A 22,478-nucleotide genomic window follows, 5' to 3' on the forward strand; every position below is an offset into this window, starting at 1 on the left:
TTGCCTCGATTGAGTTACTCATTGGATTCAATATGATTGGCGTGAAATTTCAGCTCACGAGCACAGTCGGATGTAGTTGACCAAAAATATTTTTTTTAATCGAAAAAGATGCAAAGCTTGAGACATTAGTTTATCATATTACTTTTGAAGTAATTTTTCTCCGGAAAATATCTTTTTTGAAAATATCTCCGAAATATATCTTTTTTTATCTTATCTTTAACGCACACAGAGCGTATGAAAAACATTGTAACATGTAAGACTAACGTTAATTATAATGAAACGCCAGAGATCAATTGTCTGGTTGCTATAGTATTTTATTTATCAATAAAATTGTATTTTATCATAGGTATTAACTCAAAAACTAAAATTTGTGATGTCGCAGTTTTTTTTTCTTCGAAAATTTGGAGATTTACAGTGCACCGCAAAAGTTCAGACACTAGTTGAAATTCCACAGTATCTGAAAACTACTAATTGCAAAATCACAAATTAAAGGTGCTCTTCTTTTGATGATGGATACTGGTATTGCTCGTGACTGGAAAAAGGTTGAAGACCTCTGCTGTAGTGTCTGTACCGGTGTTAATTAAATACGATAATTAGATGCTCAAAAAAGTGAATAAATAGGTGCCAAATAGGTAAATGCGATTAAAATAGGTGCCACATTAGTACAGAATAAGCGTATACATATAATATTTACAGTCCTAATTATAGCCTAGGAGGTTTCCAAGTTATTCCTGCATTATCCAATCTCCTCCCAAGGGAGGTGGAAAATCCGCTGGGGTCTCCTATACACTGTTCGAGCAGATGTTTTTGGTGTTGGTGCTGAACTACAACCTAGTCCTTGATATGTTGATGGCTGGAATTTTTCATTCTCTCAAATTGATTTTTATTAATTTCTTTGATATATTTGAATATATGAGGAATGCCCAAATCTTGGCGAATTTTAAGATTTCTGATGAACCAAGGTGCATTCAAAAATCTCCTTAGAATTTTATTTTGTCCAGTTTGCAAAATTTTAATATTGGTTTTTGCATGAATGGGCCCATGCAGGTGAGGCATAAAGCATCGTAGGGCGAAGTATTGACTAAAATAAAAGAATTTTATTTTTAATAGATGGGTTAGCCTGGGGGAATGAAAATTTGTTAAGAGCACCCATTACATTGTTTGTTTTATTACGTACATAATTAATGTGCGGTAAAAATGACATTGTTTTACTTAAAATGCATCCCAGGTATTTTATTTTTCTAATCGGACTTATCTGGTGATTACCTATATATAAATGCCTATTCGGTATACCATGTTTCCTAGTAAACCATATAAATTGTGTTTTTTCACGGTTCAATACAATATCCGAGCTCTTGCACCAGTCCATAATTTTTTCTGTGGTTTCCTGCAGATTTTCCAGGGCCTTGGAGGCGTCTCGGTTATCACATAGTATAGCCGCATCATCGGCAAACAAGGCAAGTATACTCACTTGAGGAGATGGAAAATCATTGCTGTATATTAAAAACAACAGTGGGCCCAAAACACTACCCTGTGGTACTGATGCTTTGATGTTCTTAACAGATGAATTAGAGTCCCCTATTTTTACCTGGAATGTTCTGCCGATCAAATAACTGTAGAAAAAAAGTATAAAGTGTGGGGGAAAACTGAGATCAATCATTTTGGCTAGTAAAGTGGGGTGGTCACATTTATCGAAGGCTTTTTTAATATCCAAAAAGGCGGCCGCCACATAATCAGAATGGTTGAATGCATCGGTTATATATTCAGTCACCCTAATCAATTGAGTGACACAGGAATGTTCCTGTCTAAAGCCATGTTGTTCTTTTCGAATTGTGTTATTGTCATCCAGATATTTTTGAAATCTACGAGCTAAAATCCTCTCGAAGAATTTTGAACAATTAGATAAAAGGCTAATTGGCCTGAACGATTCAGGAAGTAACGGGTCAGTTCCTGATTTGAGTATTGTTCTAATGAGTGAATGTTTCCATATCTTTGGAAAGTGGTTAAATTTCAATGCTGCGTTAATAATGTTCGTGAATGTCAAAATAATATGACTAGGCAGATTTTTGAGAGCTTTGTTACTTATACCATCATAGCCCCTAGCTTTTCTGTTGTTTAATTTGTTTATAATGTCAGTGACTTCAGCCAAGTCTGTGGGTTCAAAGCTGGAAATATTATTATTAATGTGAAAGTGTATATAACGAGCAATTCTACGATGGAGCTCAACTTGAGTCGTTAACGGTTGTACGTGATTGGGTGTAAATTGTTTTTCATAGGCGGTAGCTAAGGTTTCAGCTATTTCCTCTGCTGAAAAAACCAGACCATTGGGGCCTTGTATTTTATTGATAATACGAGTACCACCAGGTTTGCAAAGATTCCATTTTTTCCATATGTTTCCATTTTTTGTGGTAGCATTCTGTACAAATTCGGTAAACCTACAATTTGAGGCCGTTCAAGTATTACGTAAGTACATTTTTAGCCATTTTTGACCCCCCCCCCCCCGTCAGCAAAATTTTGTCATCAGCTCAGCCCCTCTGAATCCTAACTCATATTTCCATAAAGGGTGGTTGATGACGTAAGCATTATCAAACCCTCCTCCCTCCCTTGTCATCAAAAGTCAGCAAATCGGAAACCCCCCTCCGCCCCCAATCAATGATGACGTAATACTTGAACGGCCCCTTTACAAAATTTTGCACTTCTTTAATCTCACGATTGAGACGATTTAGTGTAATTTTGTCTGAACGTTTACGAAAGCGCTGCCAATTACTATGTATTTTGTTTTTGTGTCTAATCTCTTTCGCATGATTTCTCTAGAAACTCCATATTTATTTTCAGGCTGTAGCACTTTTGTAGATGAATTATTTAATGCAGCTACCCCACCATGTAATCGGTCTTTTCTGACGCCAGTGTAACCATTAATTTTGATTTTTTGTTAGGGAAATAACCATGTTTTTGACAGAAGTAAGATATCTACTTGATAATATTGAATAATTCTTCTTTTAATTCCCTTAAGTTGGCTTTGAGGCCATTAGCATTCCAGGCCATATTATGTAATGGCCTGGTATAGATACTTCTCGTTGTGCTAATTGTTGGGCTGTGACAGAATGTCAATCAAAGCTTTATTTATTTGACTTATTTTGCCACTAGATATTCCAGCGACATTCAAAACAGTGTTGAGTATGTCATTAAATTGTAAAATTTCAGGAGGAACACCCGATGAGTTGGTATTATTATTACCCTTTGGTAAATTTGACTTACTCAAAGACTTTACCTCATCAATAGACTTAATTGTGTTTGATTCCGCGTTCAGAGGATTGTTATACAGTTCTTCATTTACCTATGTTTCTGTAGTACTTTCTATTATCCATTACATCAACATATAGTTCAGAGTCAGAAGTAACATTGTGTCTAATAAGTTTGTTTCATCAATTGATGTAACACATTCCTATAAATTAATCTTGAATGTGCTCTTTAATAAGATTCAACTTAATTCCTGTAATTAAACTAAAATTTATTAGAATTTTTTATATCAAATATATTGCCATAAAAGTTTAGTGACATTTTAAAGTTTTGAGTTAATAACTTACGATATGTTACCGCTGATTGTGTGACAGGAATAAATTGAAATGGAAGAAAAATGTATAATTTCTGATCTTTTGTGCTTTATTTTAATGTTAAAAAAAACCTTAAAAAAATTAAAAGAAAAAATGATAACGATAGATGGCTGCACTGTCTCTGCTCATCTAAGCTATGGATCAAAGTGTATGTCTCTAATGATAAAAAATAAATTGCAGTAAGGCAGTGGTTACCAAACTTTTTGAAGTGTGACTGACAAAATTTTGTTGGCGACCCTCCTTTTATCAACATCATTTAAAATTCAATCGATAGATTTCAATACACCGATGCTATTCATATATGTGCATAATCAACTCTACATTTCTCGAATTTTTTGAAAAAACGGCATTCTCTTAGAGAGATCGAGCTACGTCGGTGCTCGTGCTTGTATGTGTCTATGCAGACACACGCAGTGCCGTAACTAGTCATTCCTGTGCAAGAATTTTCACTTAGGCCCCCTTTGGCCTATTCTTGGGCTCAGAATGGGCCATTCTGGACCAATTCCAATGTATTTCACGGGACATTTCCTCAATTTTGGATGTCCCAATGTTTTTATAAAAAATTTCCTGTTTTCACTCTTATTTTCAATGAGGATTACTCGAACTTTTGAAATCAAGAGTTACGATTTTTCATGACTTAAAAAGTCACGGTTATCATAATATATTCTCTCTCTCTCTCATACGAATATCATATATATTCATATCATAATTAATTTTAGTCATTAGACATGTTCATCTCACATATTTGACAAATACAAGGTCAATCTGACCTATTCTGCCACTCGAAAGGGGGTGATATACGAGCCCAAGTGGATCATGAAACACTCTACTAACCCTGCCTACCTAGAGCCGTTTTCAAGTTATGGTGGATAATCGATTATGGGGAAAAAAAAAGCGTCGTCTGAAAAAACCCGGATTTGTGAAGTTTCTGAGAGACCTACACGCAAACTAAGCACATATTTGAAAAGCGCAGAAAAACCCCTTTAAGGTCAGGTTAATTTCATTGAAATATCTGGATTTAATGGCGAGCTACAGGCGATGAAAGATTGGCAAAGTTAACCGAATGGCTGCCAAAATTTTTAATTGCCAGTTTCGCTTCTGCTTCAGAACACCCTTCTAGCTTCAAATTTGCCAAAAACTTGTCCATTCCATCAGCTTTTCAAAGGAGCCTAGAATAAACCAAATTTGTCATCTAGTTCAGTAGAAATTTAGTCGTTTGTGTTTGCCATACATCAACGAAATCTGCGTTCGTCAAAGTAGTGTTAGTAGATTTTGGCGACAATTCGATTTTTCCACTTCGATGTCTCAGCGCTTGTAGCTCGTCATTAATACGGATATCCTGTAGATAGCCACCTTATAGGATTTTTTGTGCATAGAATCAAATTATCGCCATAATCTGTAACCGTGAATTCCAAATTTTCGTCGAATATCTATTTCGACAAACGCTGATTTCAGTGATGTACACTGATGTCCATAAATTAAGGATAATTCAGAATCACACGGAAATTGAAATCTAAAGTAAAAATTTCACCTGTAGAATTATCACACACATCTGCAAGAATGACATGCAAATTTCAGGAAGCCACCACATGATGCCGATAGTACGTCACAATGACGAGAGTGTAAGAGGGGGGTATATAAGGAATGGTGGCAACGAAATGAAATTGTTCACAAGAGTTCTGTAAGGCGCTCAGTGCCATAAGCGAATAGTTATGACACAGAGGACGCATGTGGAGGATTTTTTACGTGGTAGAATTATCGGCCGCCTGGAATGTGGGCGTACACAGATGGAAGTATCCGAGGAACTTGGAATTGCCCAAAGTGTCATCTCTAGGCTTTGGCAACGATTCCAAGATAACGGAAATGTCAGCAGACGTTACAGTACAGGTCGCCCCCGAGTTACAACGCCGAATGAAGAGCGGTATTTGGCATTAACTGCCAAAAGAAGCAGACGGAGCACAGCCTCCGACCTGTCTCGTCAGCTATCTGCAGCCACGGGTACCACAGTTTCAAGGCATAACCGTGTACAGACGTTTGGGAGATATTGGTCTATATGCTCGCAGGCCTGTCAGATGTGTTCCGCTCACGGCAACTCACTGTCGGCAGCGATTAGCCTGGACTAGAGAACATGCAATGTGGACATCGTCACAGTAGGCTTGTGTGATGTTTTCCGACGAGTCCAGGTTTAGCTTGCAGTCTGATTCACGTCGGACTTTCATATGGAGAACGCCAGGTACCCGTTACCACCAAGACAACACCATTGAACGACACCGTACGTGCAGCATTGCTCGTTTGGGGTGGAATTATACTGGGCTCCAGAACAGGATGATAAAGCACTCAGGAAAATCAAGGAACTGGTCGGCTTTCTGGAAGAGAGTATGGAGTGGCTCCATAATAAGCGGACGGGAGCAGCAGATCGAGCGACGAGCCCACCTGCACCCAGGAGAAGGAGTGAGAGAATCAGAAGGCGTCAGGAGACAGAACAGGAGACGGGACGACAGGAAGAAGAAGAATGGACTGAGGAGGAAAACGAAGATCAAGAGGCAGACGATCCAGGCTCCGACTCCAACTTCCAATGAGGACGAGGCGAAGAAGGAGGAAGTCACGAATTAGTATTTAATTAAATAAGGGTGTCAGGCAGTTGAATGCATACAATCGCTTTCGTGGCCCGGGGTATTTGGGGGAGGGGGGACACACACACACATACTTCCGGCACAACTCAATCGGTAGTAAATTGCCTATGGCGATAGACCGGAGTTGTGCTCGGTTTGAATGAATGAATGAATGGGTTCCAGAATAGATCTGCATGTTCAAACCGGAACCATGAAAGTCCAAATTTATCGGGACATCATTCTGGAACAACGTGTACGTTTGTTTAGGGGTGCCATGGGCGCAGAATTTGTGTTTATGGATGACAACGCCCGTCCTCACCGAGCAAACATCGTAAACGAATGCCTTGAATCTGAGGATATAACCCGTATGGAATGGCCAGCATTCTCACCTGACTTGAATCCGATAGAGCATGTGTGGGACATGCTTGGCCGATGAGTTGCAGCCCGTCAACCACCTCCTACATGTGTACCGGAACTTCGGAGAGCATTGCTTGCTGAGTGGAGTGATCTTCCCCAAGATCAGATCGATAATTTGATACTCAGCATGCCTAGGCGTTGTACGGACTGTATTTCATCGCGTGGGAGACATACAATGTATTAACCATCATACCAACCATGTAATAGTAAGTTTTTGTAAAGGAGATATTTTTTACAATTGCTCCAGGGAGCAAAAATCGTAGTTTTTATGAATGGTATCATACATACACCATCGTTTTTGTTCTTTATCTTTTGTTTAATAAATGGGCGAAAAAATTTATGAATAAGTAACGTTTGTTTTGTTTCTGAACCTTTATTTGCCGGAGCTGGCATTATCCTTAATTTATGGACATGAGTGTATATATATATATATATATATATTGCAAACAAAAAACTAAATTTCTCCTGAACCAGAAAACCGATGTGATTCTTGTTATTTATTTCAGAAGCTGGCGGAATGGACAGGTTTTTGGCAAATTTGACCGACTGTAGCTAGAAGGGTGTTTGCGTAATTGGTGATTAAAAATTTTGGCGACAATTCGATTTTGAACTTCGCCACTATTTCAGAACTTGTAGCTCGCCATTAAAATCATCTATTTTGATGAAATTGGTGTCACCTTATAGCATTTTTTCCGCTCTTTCTAAATGTGTACTTAGTTTGCGTGTATTTAGGCCCGTCTTTCAGAAACATCACAAATTATGTTTTTTTTAGACTTCACAAATATTTTTGCCATATTCGATTATCTACTATAATTCGAGAACGGTTTGAAATAGAACATTGTTGTTGGGGTGTTTCATGATCCACCACTAGGGCTCGTCTATCACCCCCCCCCCCTCTCCCCTCGTTTGGCAGAATATCTCGGATTCAACCTGCATATAAATTTTTTTTTTGGTGAATTACACAAATTTTCACCCGTTACTGCTTGTGTAAGCTCCCTACTTCACGCCATTGGCGATTTTTCAGCAATTTTAGCGATAGTTGGCAACTTTACTTGCCTTTGAAATTTTTTTGGTTATAATTAACAACTTACATTTGTGACAACTCTTTGGCGATAAGCTGTGGTATGGATCCCGATTTTCTGTTACCCGCATTTTTACGAAGGAAAGTAGGGTCAGCTTAGGAATTTATAGTGCTGTGTGTGAAATTGATATTTTTCTACCGGAACACCTTTGGCGGGCAATAGTTTGTCCATCACTACCATGAGGGAAGGCGCAAATTGAGCTGCTTGCAGCGTTCGTGACTTGACGAATCAGGACACCGCAATTGTGACATTCGCATGTGTGCGGGCACGCGTAGCGCTGCTGCAGATTTTCGTGCCCATGGGCAGACCAAGAGCTCGCTGCAGGGAGGGGGAAGGGTGATTTTTTTTTACAAATTGAATCAGATGAGCATGCGTCCCACATTTTGGCTAGTATTTTTCGGGACAGTCCTGATGTTTACGTTTTCTTCTGCGTCCCGACATTTTTGGAAAAATGTCCTCGTTTTCCGCATTTTTCAGTCGAAGTTTTCTTGAATTTAGTTAATCAAAAACGCTTACAGGTAATTTTCAACAGATTGATTGAATGCAATATTATCATATAGAAGTTGCAGAAATTTCATGTATTATCGCAATTCGCAAAGGGGTGATCACACGCACACACACACGTAATAGTGTGAGGTAATGTTGAACAAGACGAATAAATACCCGTTGTACGAAATCGTCATCATGTCAGTTGCTGAGAGATTTTTCACTAAAAACCAGAAGCCAATGATTGAATCACAAAATATGCAAAATAACTTTTTATAACAACAAATTTTATTATGATCATCAATTTATTTTTAATTAATTTTTTCTTTCAAAGCAAGGCAATGCACGTTTGGGCTTCTTCACATCGACAGCAAATGTACAAATTTCCAATACATTTCACGGTAATGCTTTATTTTTGCATTACACGCTGTTCACATGCTCACATAAATGTGCAAGAAGCTTTTGAAAATAGTTCCGAAGCAAGCTCTTTTATGAGAATTTCTAAAACAAATAAAAATACTTCTACAAATTTTTTCTCTACGTTTCGTTTTCTCATCTCAGCAATGAACGTTACTGTAATAACATGATAAATAACTAATATTTTCATAATAAATCAAACTTAAACTCTTTACTGACTTCTTAATGGATACATTTTTTATATTTTCCTCATTAATAATTAGTGTTTAGTTTTTCTTTGAAATCGAAACAATTTTTAAAACAATCGATATAATCCCTATATTGTTGAATAAAAACATTATTTTTCAAGTTATTTATTAAGTTACCATGGCCTACGTTAAACAGAGTGTTTTTTGGATTGAATGATCGTTGAAGTTTGGGTTACTTGACGTTTCTCAAACACCGATGGTTCGTCTTCTAGGTTTCCTAAAGATGCTGAGTTTTTAAGAACACGTAGACGGTTATTATGTTTTTTTAGGGACTAAACAAGAATCATTGGATCAGTAACGCTTCTTATGCAGCGGAACTTTGGCTATAGTGGTGTAAATGATGTATAGACGCAATACTACCTCTCAGTATCACAACCTCTTACCTCGAGTTCAAAATTCTTTCACACATCACGTTCTTGCTTTTCTTTTCCCACATCTATCTATATTCCCCCTGGGTGACCATGACACGTTATACATATGTATACCAGTGGTTTCAAACCTTTTTTAGGCCATGTCCCTCCCTGTAAAGCATCTTTGAAATCCCTCATGTCCCCTCCGCTTGTAATTAGAACTTTTGTCAGTAGAGGAACATCCCCCGATTTGTTTGACGAAAAGTTTGATTTTTTTTACATTAGAAAATAAATAAATAAATATTTCGATTTGCACACAACAGCCTTTTAAATTTTGCAACCTGGGAGAACTCCTCTTCTCTCCCTCTACCCTAGTTCTTCCTCTTTTCCTTGTTACTTGTATTTCTTTTTAGACAAAAAGTCACCTCCTATTCACGTTGAGGGGAGCCAAAAAGGTAATTTACTTTGTTAAGTGATTCATCCTTGGAGATACTGAAGTTCTGTGAGATTGGATGAGAAAACAATTACAATGAAACCGCACTACAACGATACTCGATATAACGATAAATCCCTCTACAGCGACGATATTTTTTCTTGGTCAGTAGAGAATCGTTATATCGAGGTTTCACTGTAACTCATTGGATAGAGTAGGCAGGCTTTCATGGCAAGAGTTTATGAGAGTATTATGAATACTCTCATAAACTCTTGAGGGGCTATAGAACCGTGTTCGAAGCTTTTTATCAGCAGGCGTTTCATCCACTGTGGTGGACGACTGCAGGTGACGGCAAGCAAGAAGACGGAACGACCATCTCGGAAAGACCATCAACTATTGATGCCATCGATACGTCACTTGTACCATGTCACAAAGGTGATACAGAATCCACAGCGTCTTTAGCCGAAGCACACAGTCTTCCGAGAAGGTTGTTCCGTCTTCTGGTTTGCCGTCACTTGCACGGCGACGTCCACTGCATGAATGAACGCCAGAACTTTGACACTGGACTTATCCCGTTGCCGACATCTCTTCCCGCCGGGCTTCGTGGCGGAGTTCACCACAGATAGTGGTGGTCACCACCTATGGATAGTGGATGAAACGTTTGCTGTTAAAAAACCTCAAACATAGCACAACAGCCCGAGCAGTAAAAGTATTCTTAATTTCGCCATTGTTTTCACATTGCTATATACAGAATTTCTTTTGCGAAGGGGGTCTGTGTGGCCTTTATTTTTCTTCCTTTAATTGGCACGGGGGTCCTCGATTTTATCTTACTGGCACAAATTGTCCACGAAACACAAAAAACTTAAGCACCCTTGGTCAAACTCCTTTAAAAGAAAATATTGAAAGAGAATATAAAATAAGTGAAAATTGTTTAAAACAAAATTGAACTGATATAACAATGGTGGGAGTTCTGAAAAGTTTTAAGCCTTAATATAAAAACTCATTCTCAAATAGCCTTCCCTGAAAAATCAAATCCCCCCCCCCCCACGTTGAGATTTATTGATGTATACAGTATAGATCAGTGTTTCCCAAAGTGGGCGATATCACCCCCTGGTAGATTATGGAATGGTTCAAGGTGGGGGGGGGGGGTGGTGACAGAAGCTACGGGTTTAACATAGGATCCTATGGGTTCACTTGAGTTGCGAGGCGATGAGAGAGAAAAAAATTCTGATGAAGGGGGCGATGGAACAAAAAGTTTGGGAAACTATGATATAGATAATGCCCTTGGAGTCATCCGATGTGGCACTCGACCTCAAACCTAATTTCGTAAAAATTAAATAAATCATAATGTATAGATGTAATTCTTTTGGTCAAATAAAGTGGTTACCCCACACTGCTGCGTAAAAATTTATGAGAAACTGAAAATCGTTGAATATTAAATATTAATTCTCTATCCGATTGTGACTAGAGCCCAATTACAAAGTCACTCAAATAGCCTGTGGCATATTTATAGACTTTTAAGTGACCCACGGTGCATTTTTAGATCATTTAAGCGACGCGCGACACATTTCCAGGTAACTTGAGTTTCACCCACGGCGAAAAATTAAGCTGTTCGCGGCAACATTGCAGAATTTTCAGTGACCCACACACAGTGCATATACATAAATCACGTAATCGAACCGTGGCACACTTTCTGATCACGAAAGCAGCCCGCGGCACATTTACTGAGTTTTCAGTTACCCACGGTGAATTTCTAGATCACTTAAGCGGCCCGTGGCACATTTCAGCTAGACGTGAGCGGCTCGCGTCACAATTCCAGATCAGGCCTTCGGCATATTTTCAAACACACGATTAATGGGTTTAATGAATAGACACGCGGCTTATTTACGAATTTCCACGTGACCGCAACACGTTTCCAAACCAATGAAGTGTGGCCCGCACTCTTCAGAAGGTTGAGAGCGCCCTTGGTCTAAAGTAGTGGGTGCACAACCTCTTCAGTCCACGAACCTGATAGGAGGTATTTCTGCCACTCGGGGGCCAGAAACTGAAATATATATAACGTGACAGTATGACCTGCAGTTTACGCGACATTCCCGTAATTTTAGCATCCCGTTTATTTCCAGATTTTTAACGAATCTTATTCGAATTTGTATTTGTTTCTGAAATCAAGGATTGAGATAAAAAATATATGATGATAATTATCTAATCTAATTATTATAATTGTTAATTATACTAAGATAAATATATTCGTTTTACATATTTGTCTAATATATGCGGTAAGTTTTTTTTAGTGAATTACATTTTAATCAATTGTGAGTTTCAATAGACCTCTATTTTCCGCCATTGGGGATTTTTGAACAATTTCAACGATAATTGGCAACTTTACTTTTCCTTGACAATTTTTGTGGATATAATTAGTAACGTTACTTCCGATTCACAATTTATTTGACTTGAATTAGAAACTTGACAATTTTTTTTTGGCAGTATTTAGCAACTTAGCGCATTTAATCCGTGCTCTATTGATCAACTTTCAAATACTGATGCATTATTTCCCATCGGAATACTTTTCGCACTCCGGATGAAACCGCTTGGCGGGCCGTATTTAGACCGCGGGACGGAGGCTGTGCACCCCTGGTGTAAAGGGTGAATAAACTCAGAAAAATCATGTTCCTACCACGTCAAAAACTGAGTGAGAAAAATCCGAATTTTTCACGGTGGTCCTCCAACCTAAAAGAACATTTCATTCGTCCTGTAATCAATTATTGTCAATTTAATAATTATTTATACTTAAATTTAATAATTATTATCACCCTCCCTTAAATTTATATAGTATCGTACTAATGAAATAAATAAACATCGTAACTCTTATGGTTGGCAGTATATTATGATATGAATATATTAATGGTCCCTGTTGAATCAAAATTTAAATAAAAGAACCTACAGGGAGATGTGAAATCTATCTAAATGATGATTAATCGTTCTCCAAATTCAGTCGAATCCCACTTTAACGAATACCGTTGCAGCGAAATCTCGATTGAACGAACACTTTCCTTAACCTTTGCATAAGTTTCTATTTTATGAGAACAAAAAACTCTTTATAACAAAATTTCGTTATAACAAAGTGATTTTTCCGGTCTCTTGAAATTCGTTATAACCGGGTTTAACTGCATATATTTTAAATTATTGATCATAAAAATAAAAAATAAAAAGCACTTTTTCAACGTTTATCAATCAGTTGTGTTTTAGAACAATAGATGGCGCACCTATCAAATTTTACATCTAGTGGACATTCTTGTTTTTTATAAAATTTTTCCCACATAAAAAAAAACAATTTTATTATTGAATTATTTCAAACCATTTTCACTATCGCTCCTATTTTTTTTTATCGTTACCATTCAGATAAATATATTTCATGAGAATTTGTCTTTGTTAATTTAATAAATTTTACTTTTTTTTAGGAGGAATCATAGTTTTTCCTACATTTTAATTGCTCTATGGCTTTTAAGTTCTTTCGCTAGAAATATCTTTGTTGGGAATAAAATTTTATGATAAAAGATATAACTAATTTACGTACTAAAGTAGTATAATAATATTCTGAATTAAATAATTCCTTTTTATCCGAAGTTTCGATATCAAACCAATCTCATATTAAAATATACAGTATATAGATTTTCGAGTACTCTTCATAATTAAATTTTCGCAATATTCATAGACTTTTTCCAATTTATTTTTCAACACCAGTCCGTTTTCTATATATTTACCCATCATTAACTTAAAATTTAAACGTTATTGCATCTTATTTTGAGTTTTAGTTAATTGGACTTAATCTTATATAGAATTCAATTACAGAGAACACAATCTAAATTTGAAATAAAAATATCTGCGAATTGCAATCAAATGTGTTCGTTGCTATTCCTTGAGCAAAATCTTCAAAATGGAATGAATTAATTTTTCTTAATGCATTAATCTGTGGATATTTGAAAGAAATCTTAATGAGGATGTAAACCTTACAAGAAATAATGAGCATAAAGTTAAAAATATACATTTCGTAAGCTCATTAAAATACAATAGGAACTCGATTATTCTGTGACCGAAAAAAATTCATACTTTTTTATAGTTCTAGTACATTGAAATGTTTTTGCCCTTAATGTTTCGCCTTTACAAGGAAGCATGTTTGATTCTGTTCAAGAATTCTTCATTCCTAAGAAGGTCAACATGGGATTTCGCAAGAACTTTTAGATAATCACCAACTTTTTTTTTTAAATTATAGACTGGAAATATGTACAGGGTGTCCATTAATAATGGGAGACATTTTTTAATTAGTAACATTGTATTGCAATTTTACCACAAAATCCACGTTTATAAAATTTGCGAATCTTTCTGTTATGCCGAAAGGAATTATAGCTCAAAATAACTGGACAAAAATTCGTTGAGATATCAGTGACAGCAAACTCCTGATTTTTACAAGTTTTTTACATGCTAAAATTTCCAAGTGTGAAAAATTTAAGAATTCGGAAAAGAAAAAAAAAAATCACGAATTTCTGTTCAAATGACACGGACTGAATTAATTTCTGGTTGACAGAGAGCTGCACAAATACTCATTGGCAATTGAAATTTAAATTTTTAAATTTCCCCCGATAGACACTTTTTCGAGGACGTTCAACCACAGCCGCTAAATTTTCTCCTTTTTCGTTGATAATTTTTCACATTTTACTTGAATTCTAAATGAATGGGATCTTTATTCCTTTAGGAAACCCGTGGAGCCCCCCTGTACAGCGCAGAGTTTGTGATAATAGCGATTATTACAGACAATACCTCCGTAAAAAACGCATAAATTCATAAAATTTAGATCTTCAAATAGATAACCGAGTTCCTATCGTTATCGACACATTCAATAAAACATTTCTTAATAATGGAAAAACAAATGTTTTTTGTTTTGTTGCCACCAAATCAAATTACAATTATTAAAATTCTCAGTAATCTTCACGGTACATTTTCAAAATATAAGCAATATTTTCTATCCAAAATGAAAGAAATAAATGCTCAAACACTATTTCAATCAGAATCAATATAGAAAACTCTCTGATAAAATCAATGACTTTCAATTTAAGATACTTCTCTATTGTGCAGGCGTGTTCATTTATATTAGTAATTGTATTAATGAATTTGATTATTCGAATGCTGATATGTAAATATGCCCTCTACTATTACTTATAATATACTTTTTCGTTGTTGTGCGGAAACATATTCTACATGTTTTTAGCTAAATAACATTGTCAGTATCAAACATTCCGTGCTTTTTTTTTTTTCAATGTTCGATATGCAGAAGTGAATGCAATATTAATTAATTATTAATTACATAATTATAATAAGCTGGTTAATTTTTTTTTTCTTCTTAGTGTAATGTTTTTGGAAAAATATTTCTCCAGATATGATAACGTCTCTTGAACTATACAATTTAGGAAATGCTCAGTAATTTTTCGTATTTCTTCTTTGTGTAATTTCGATAGCTTTGGTCCATTAAAGAGTACCGCGTTCCACTCGTGATTCTGCGAGAGTTTTCCAACCGAAGCGTTCCCATGTACATAGTTTGTTACATGCAGAACATTTTGATATTTTTCCATGCAGCATTCCCGCGCAAGGTAAATTATTAACAAAGCATTTTTCTTTAGATCACAAGCGTATCCACGATTGACGACCATGGATGATTCGCCATGACATGCTAGAGAATGTTACGACGTGGAACATATGTACATACATAATTTTGGTAATTAAATCTACTTGAATCGCTAATGTTGTTTGTTTGTTACTTCGAACATTTCCAATGAACCCGTATCCGCAGGGATTAGAGCGAAGTCAATACGCCATCCACTGGAGTAGTCACGTGGATCGCAGCAGCTAGCATAGACGAGCGTCGACTAGGCGGCTTGGACTGGAAAAGCGTGGCACCATCTATCGTCGTGGACAGCCTCCTTTGGTTCTGTTGCGTTTTCGGAGGAGGGAGAGGCCCTTCTATACTAGTGTCGACTAGAATGTCTTGAGGTGGAGTTACCACGGCCGCCGGGACTATTGGAGGGAACAAGCTCTGAGATGGCGAGTTGAAGGGCGCTGGAGGTGCCGGGAAAGGAAGTGTCAGGTTGACGCCGCTCGGCGTGGCGGGCGTTAAGGACGTCTGGGGAAAAGCTGGGTTCCCTGCTGGCGTAGCGAAAGAAGGCAGGCCTGATATCACACCGGCTGCAGCCATCCCGAAACCTGGATTAGTGGCCGCCATTCTTCCAAGTCCCGAAAGGGAATTCATGCCGTTGTAATTCCCTGAATAAAAAGGAAAAAAAAAAATTCATAATTACATCATTCTAATTATTTTTTGAATGTTGAAATTTGTATATACAGGCTGTCCCAAATTGTTTGCCCAGCGGGGATCTCTGCAATCGTTTTCTTTAGAAACATTAAGAACTCAGACATATCTGAGCTTCTACGGCCCAGAAACGCACATTTCACTACTACTACTACTCATACTGCCGTTTACAAAAGGTTTCCTGATGACGTGCGGTTACACATAATGTCTTAAAATTTCCAAGGGGGTCGCATACAGCAGGGATTTTCAACTTTTTCAAGCCCGCGGCCCGGTTTCATTAATTTTTGTGAGTCGAAGGCCCGTTCAAACACCCGACCGACGGAAAATTAATTAGGAAAAATGAAGTGGCAAATCACAATCACTCGCGGCACGGTATGAATGATATCAGGGCCCGGTACCGAGCCGCAGGGCCCGGCGGTTGAGGAAACACTGGTATACAGGGTGCATAGGTAACGGAGCGTATGGTATTTTACTGGCGAACGGTTGAGGCTAGAGCCATACTTCCAATTAGAAAAAGTATCCAAATAACGTGTAGTACTCAAATATGTCATTCATATTGCAATAGTTGTTTAGTCCGCATAAAAATGTTAACATTTTATACGGGCACCCTGTGCTCAAGAACCCAATTACAAAGTTGTTGCACTGCCTCTCCCGATGCCAACAAAAAAAAAAAAGCTTCCACGTTTCTAAGTGCAATATTTGCTGAGATATTCGAATTCGAAAAACGGAGGAAAGTTGGGGATAAAACAGCGTTAAACATGGGTAAATCGTTTTACTCGAATTTAACACTGTTTTTTCCAACTTTCCTCCGTTTTTACGAATTCGAACATCTCATTGAATATTGCACTTAGAAACGTGGAATATGGTTTGTTTACCTCAGGCGAGAGAGAGAGAGAGAGTGCAACAACTTTGTGTAACTGGGTTCTTGAGTACAAGGTGTCTGTATAAATAGTTTAATTTTTTTTTAATTTTTATAACTATACAACCTCTTGAAACATGAACGACACACATCTGAGTAATTCACGTTATTTGGCTAGTTTTTCTAATTGGAAGTATGCTTCTAGGATTATAACGGTTCACCAGTAAAATACCATACTGTAAAATACAGAAAAAATTAACTATTTTGTGTAGACAAAAATAAATTTGTGTAAATAAAGTAATTGTGTGCTGAAATTTCCAATTAGTGAAATGTCAACGCGGCTCTGAAAAATAATTTACCAAAAAAAAATAAATAAACAAGAATATATTTTAAACGCAATATAATATTGCATATATAAGAAGAACGTGTAAAGAGGTCGCTCATGTGCAAGTCCCTGCGAGCGGCAAAAAAACAGGTTTTTTTTTTGCGATTTCCAAACATTTTCGCTTTCCGCACTTAACTGCATTCAGCACTTTTAGTCTATTTACAAACGAAAATATTTGACTTTGAAGTTTTCAGCATCTGTAGCTAATGCTTGAGGGTAAGGTTCACAAATTACGATGCATAAATCAAATTCAATGTTGTAAAAATTTTGTGATTGTCAAAATAATTGGCAAAAAAAAAATGTAATTCAAATATCTCAGTGAATATTGCACCTGTAAACTTGGAATTTTTTCTCATTGACTTCAGGAGATACAGAACAGAAGAGACCGAGCACGACCAAGCTCTGCCACTTAACGCGACTTTAGCTCATTGCCCCGGAGGGCGCGGTCGCGCCGGAGAAAATTCTGAAAGACAAGGAGGGAGAAAGGGGAGTTCCCTTTTTCGTAGGGTGCAATATAAATTCGTTAATCGTTATACATACAATCGTTGGGGCAACATACATACAGATGAAACAAGTCAACAACTTTCAACAACTCATACCTCGGGATTTAGGTCAATAACTCATATCTAAGAAGAGACAGGTCAACAGCTTCCTAATTGGAAGTTAGAGGGCTAGAGAACTATAAAAATTTAAATTTTCACATTTGTTACACACAGTATTTTTACTGTCAAAACTGGTACAAAGTAATTTATGAACGCCGTCTGATCATTTCTTAAAATTGGAATCATTCCTCTACAACGAACGGTTGATGAGATAAAGGCCGCATTAGCACTTACAGGACACCCTTTATAAGGAGGAAGGGGTAAAAAAAAATGCACTCTTTTTATTCATTAATATCATTTTTTAAAATAAATCTGAATACAATTCTTAGCTCTTAACTCAAGGGAAATAAATTCATTTGGGGGAAAATAAACCCAAGTAATTTATCATTTATCGTAGCAGCATATTTGGACGGGACGTAAATTCTTGTTTCGGAATAAATACACTGTGATTACAATTTCAGAGGAAAAATTTCCGATATTGAAGAATGAGATAATTTCTCCGGCTTCTCTGCGCATAACAGCGCATAATAATGCAAATAAATTAAAAAAAAAACCACAACACGACAATTATCCGCAATATAGTGCGAAATCTCAGAATAAAATTTTGAAACCTATTTGGGAAATTGCGAAAACGCATTCTTATATCAAAAACATGGAATAAGAATCACACGTAAATTACAATCTTCACATTTCACTTATTTATTTCTATTGCTCCACGAAATATAATTAAAAATTAAAACGTTTTCCTAATATTTCCTGGAATATCTCTTAAAATAAAAACATCGTTTCATAGAAAATAGTTTTCATAGTTTTTTTCCAAATAGATGTGTATTTTTTACTTACTTTGTGTTATTAAAACATAATTTTAATAACACAAATTTTCTATATGAAAAAAAAAAGCAATTCAAAGGAATGACAATTCGATTTATTCACAATATTAATATTATATCAAAATATAATGAAAGAAGATAAATTTCGAAAAATGATTGCTAGAGAATCCTATCGAAAAACGTATGTCCTATTTCTATTATTGAGTAAATTTATGAACTATATTGTCAGGAACTTGGTATCCTACGGATTTATTTTTACAGCGATATTGAAATTCTTCTTGTCCGTTTCTTGAGAAACACTGTTATTCATTCTCTCGGAAATAAAATTATTTTTATTGCATTTCAATGCTCTTAATATTTTTTTCCCCAGTTCGTTTTTGTTGGAATTCAATTGGTTTTTATTTTCCGTATCAAAGGAAGACATTGTAAACGGAAACATAGAAGCGAAATGATTGTACCTTATGTCCAGAGGGATGCCCTAAAAATGAAAGAGAAAGTGAAAAAGTCGAAGATATGAAAAGAATATTTGAGATTTAAGGGACCTTACGATCCTTGACACTAAAAGATATAGGTATTTTAGTCTTCGGAAAAATTCAGGAATCAAAATATGTACGTTTTCGTCAGATCTGAAAGATATAACATTGGGCTTAAAAAAAATATCTTCAACCTTTTTTAGCTGCGGACGGGTGGAAATAAGTTAGGGGAAATAGTTATCCGCAAAAATATATAAATAAGAGAAATTGTATAGGGTGAAACATCAAGGGGAAAAAAAAAACATGAACAGACAAAACAATTTGAGGCTCGGCAAAAATATATAAATAAGAGTGATAATTTGCAGACCGAAAAAAAACAAATAGTGAAAATAATTTGAAGACCAGCAAAAAATTTATAAATAGGGGAAATAATTAGCGGATTCGTATAATATGAATATATACAGGTTGACTATAGTTAAAGTTTGGATTTTCAAAATGCTGTTAAGTAAGAACCACTGGTAAGAATGACTAGCAAATTTGCAAATAACACTTGAAACTGAACTGAAACCATCCATAATTGAGTGCTATGGAAATCAATAGAGCAGGCTTCTCATAAGTTCGGGCTTTGGGTGAATACGACTGTTCGGGGACCCTTTATTTGTAGCATTTTTTAAGGCAGATGCGTACGCAGGGGCAGAGAGGGCAATTTTTCCCTCTCCCACAGGACGATCAAAATTTTAAAACATTTGTTAGAATTTTTAAATAAAAATTTAAAATTTCGAAAAAAGATTCAAATTTTGGCTTCTGAATGGACCCCAAAAATGGTTTCGTTTGGCCTAGGGCACATAACCGGTGCGCAAAACAGGCCCCATAAATCAGCACATTTATTTTAAAAAAATCCATTAATTTAATATTATCCTCAGCCCTTGCATTCATTAAAAAAATTAAAGGACGTATTTTGACGTAAATTTTTATTTTCGTATAAAATAAAATTTTCGTATAAATAAGAGCATCGATTATCCGAATACCGATCAACTGAAACATCAGTTAACCGAAAGCGCTCCACTCTTCGGCAAATTCGTATTTTGTACTATGTAGAAGTTCCGTCTCAGCTCTGAAGCAAAAGGAAATTTTGGACTTATTTTCCTAAACTGTAGACCTATTTTAATGAGACCATTTTTAACTCCTCAAACTAGGCTAGTCAGTTTTCTGTGCTATTTGTAAGACATGTGATAGAAAATATATTCAGTCTTGTGTTTAATAATACTGTTTCTTTGTTTCATAATGGCGCCTATGACACTGGTACAATTTTTCCCCCCCGTGAATGATCGGTTATCCGAACATCCCCATTCCCCAATTGTTTCTGATAATTGATGCTCTCCTGTATATAAATAACAGTATTTACACTTTTCTTATTTATTTCTATCGCTCCTCGAAATGCAATTAAAATTTGAAACATTCCTAGAATTTCTTGGAATATCTGTTGAAATGAAAACATCGCTTCCTAGAAATATATTTTTTTAATCTGTATTTAACTTTACTCATTTTTAAACAATAATAATAATTCTTCAGACCCTCTGCACATAATAATGCAAATAATATGTGTTAAAAAAACCACAACGATTATCTGCAGCATAACACAAATCTGAGAATCAAATTTTAAAACCTATTTAGGAAATTGCGAATATGCATTCTTATATCGCAAACATGAAATAAGAACCACACACCACACATATAAATTACAATCATCACACTTTACTATTGCTCCTAGAAATATAATCAAAATTTAAAACATTCCCAGTATTTCCTGGAATACTTTTTAAAATAAAAACACCATTTCCTAGAAAATGATTATTTTTCCCGAATCGATATTTATTTCTCACTCATTTTCAAATCGTGTTTATTTGAAGGACAAATTTTTTACTAAAAAAAAGCAATTCAAGGAAATGACAATCCGATTTCTTCACAATATTAATATTGTATTAAAATATGATGAAAGAAGACACATTTCAAAAACTGATCACTAGAGAATCATACCGAAAGATTTGTTTCCTTTCCTATTATTGAATAAATTTATGAACTTTATTGTCAGGAACTTGGTATCGTACGGATTTATTTTTATAGCGATGTTGAAATTCTTCTTGTCCGTCCTTGATTCACTGTTATTTACTCTCTCGGAAATAAAAGTCTCTTTATTGCATTTCAATGCTCTTAATATTTTCTTTTTCGGTTCTTGTTGGAATTCAATTGGTTTTTATTTTCTGTATCAAAGGGGAGACATTGTAAATGGAAACATAGAAGCGAAATGATTGTACCTTTTGTCCAGGAGGGATGTCCGAAAAATGAAAGAGAAAGTGAACAGTCGAAGATAGTATATATGAAAGGAATATTTGAGATTTAAGGGACCTAACGACCCTTGAAACAAAACAAAAAAATCGATATTTTAGTCTTCGGAAAAATTCAAGACCATTATTGTCAGATCTGAAAGATAACATATTGGGCTGTAGATCAGTGCTCTTCAACAAGTATTTCGCGAACCGGCCGAAATGGTAGAAGGAGTTTGTGGACTGGCAAAAAATAAATAAACAGTAGAAATAATTTTCGGACCGGCCAAAAATAATACATAAATAGGAGAAATAACTGTTTTACCGTCGAAAAAAATATATAAATATGAGAACTATTTGTGACATGGGGGAATAGATACATGGGGGATATACATAAATAGAAGAAATAATTTGAGGATCTGTAGAAAATATAGTCGGGCCCACTAAATCAGATATTAACGATTCCAGCACATGATATCCGATTAAGTGGAGAACAACTCAATTGAAATTTTACAACGTTAGTGTAGTTTGTATGTTGAAAACTGACAGAGGATCAATATTAATAAAGCTTCTTCGATAAATCAGTCACTGAAAATGAAATGGAAATTATATTTAATTAATTACAATGATCACAATACCTAAGATATTCCACCTGGATATTTCCTGGAGGACACAGGTGCATATATTGGCCGGAAAACCGTCAATAATAAAGCATTGTGATTATCGTGTACATTGTACGAAGAGTTTCAGGTTTCTATAAAAATTTTTGAAGTCGTACTTTCACAAAAGTGATTTCTCAAATCAGGATATTACAACTTTTCAGACACCGCGGGCCAGATTTAAGCTTCCCACGAAACCCGCGGGCCATCGACTACTGAGGTATTTATAATTTTAAGATGGAATCCCCCTCCCAGATTTACAAGGGATTCTCGTGTAATTTATAGTCACATTTTGATAGAAGGGGTTCAGGAGTCCATGGGGCTACGAGTTG

At 36.0% G+C, this 22,478-nt stretch overlaps 1 protein-coding gene across 1 annotated transcript in view; it reads right to left on the reverse strand.

Moving 5' to 3' along the window:
* Positions 1-13,291: 13,291 nt before the first annotated feature.
* The window catches only part of LOC149081800 (potassium voltage-gated channel protein Shaw-like), a 211,485-nt gene continuing 202,298 nt past the window's right edge, over positions 13,292-22,478 (reverse strand). The window contains exon 5 of the mRNA XM_089235570.1: positions 13,292-15,971. Within this exon, the coding sequence (XP_089091696.1) occupies positions 15,505-15,971 (467 nt within the window). The 3' untranslated portion in view covers positions 13,292-15,504. The remainder of the gene's footprint in view (positions 15,972-22,478) is intronic.

The sequence above is a fragment of the Pholcus phalangioides genome, unplaced genomic scaffold (genome assembly GCF_987345545.1).
Source record: "Pholcus phalangioides strain wild (caught in Gottingen) unplaced genomic scaffold, Ppha-v1.0 ptg000009l_1, whole genome shotgun sequence".
In the NCBI taxonomy this organism is placed as follows: domain Eukaryota; kingdom Metazoa; phylum Arthropoda; class Arachnida; order Araneae; family Pholcidae; genus Pholcus; species Pholcus phalangioides.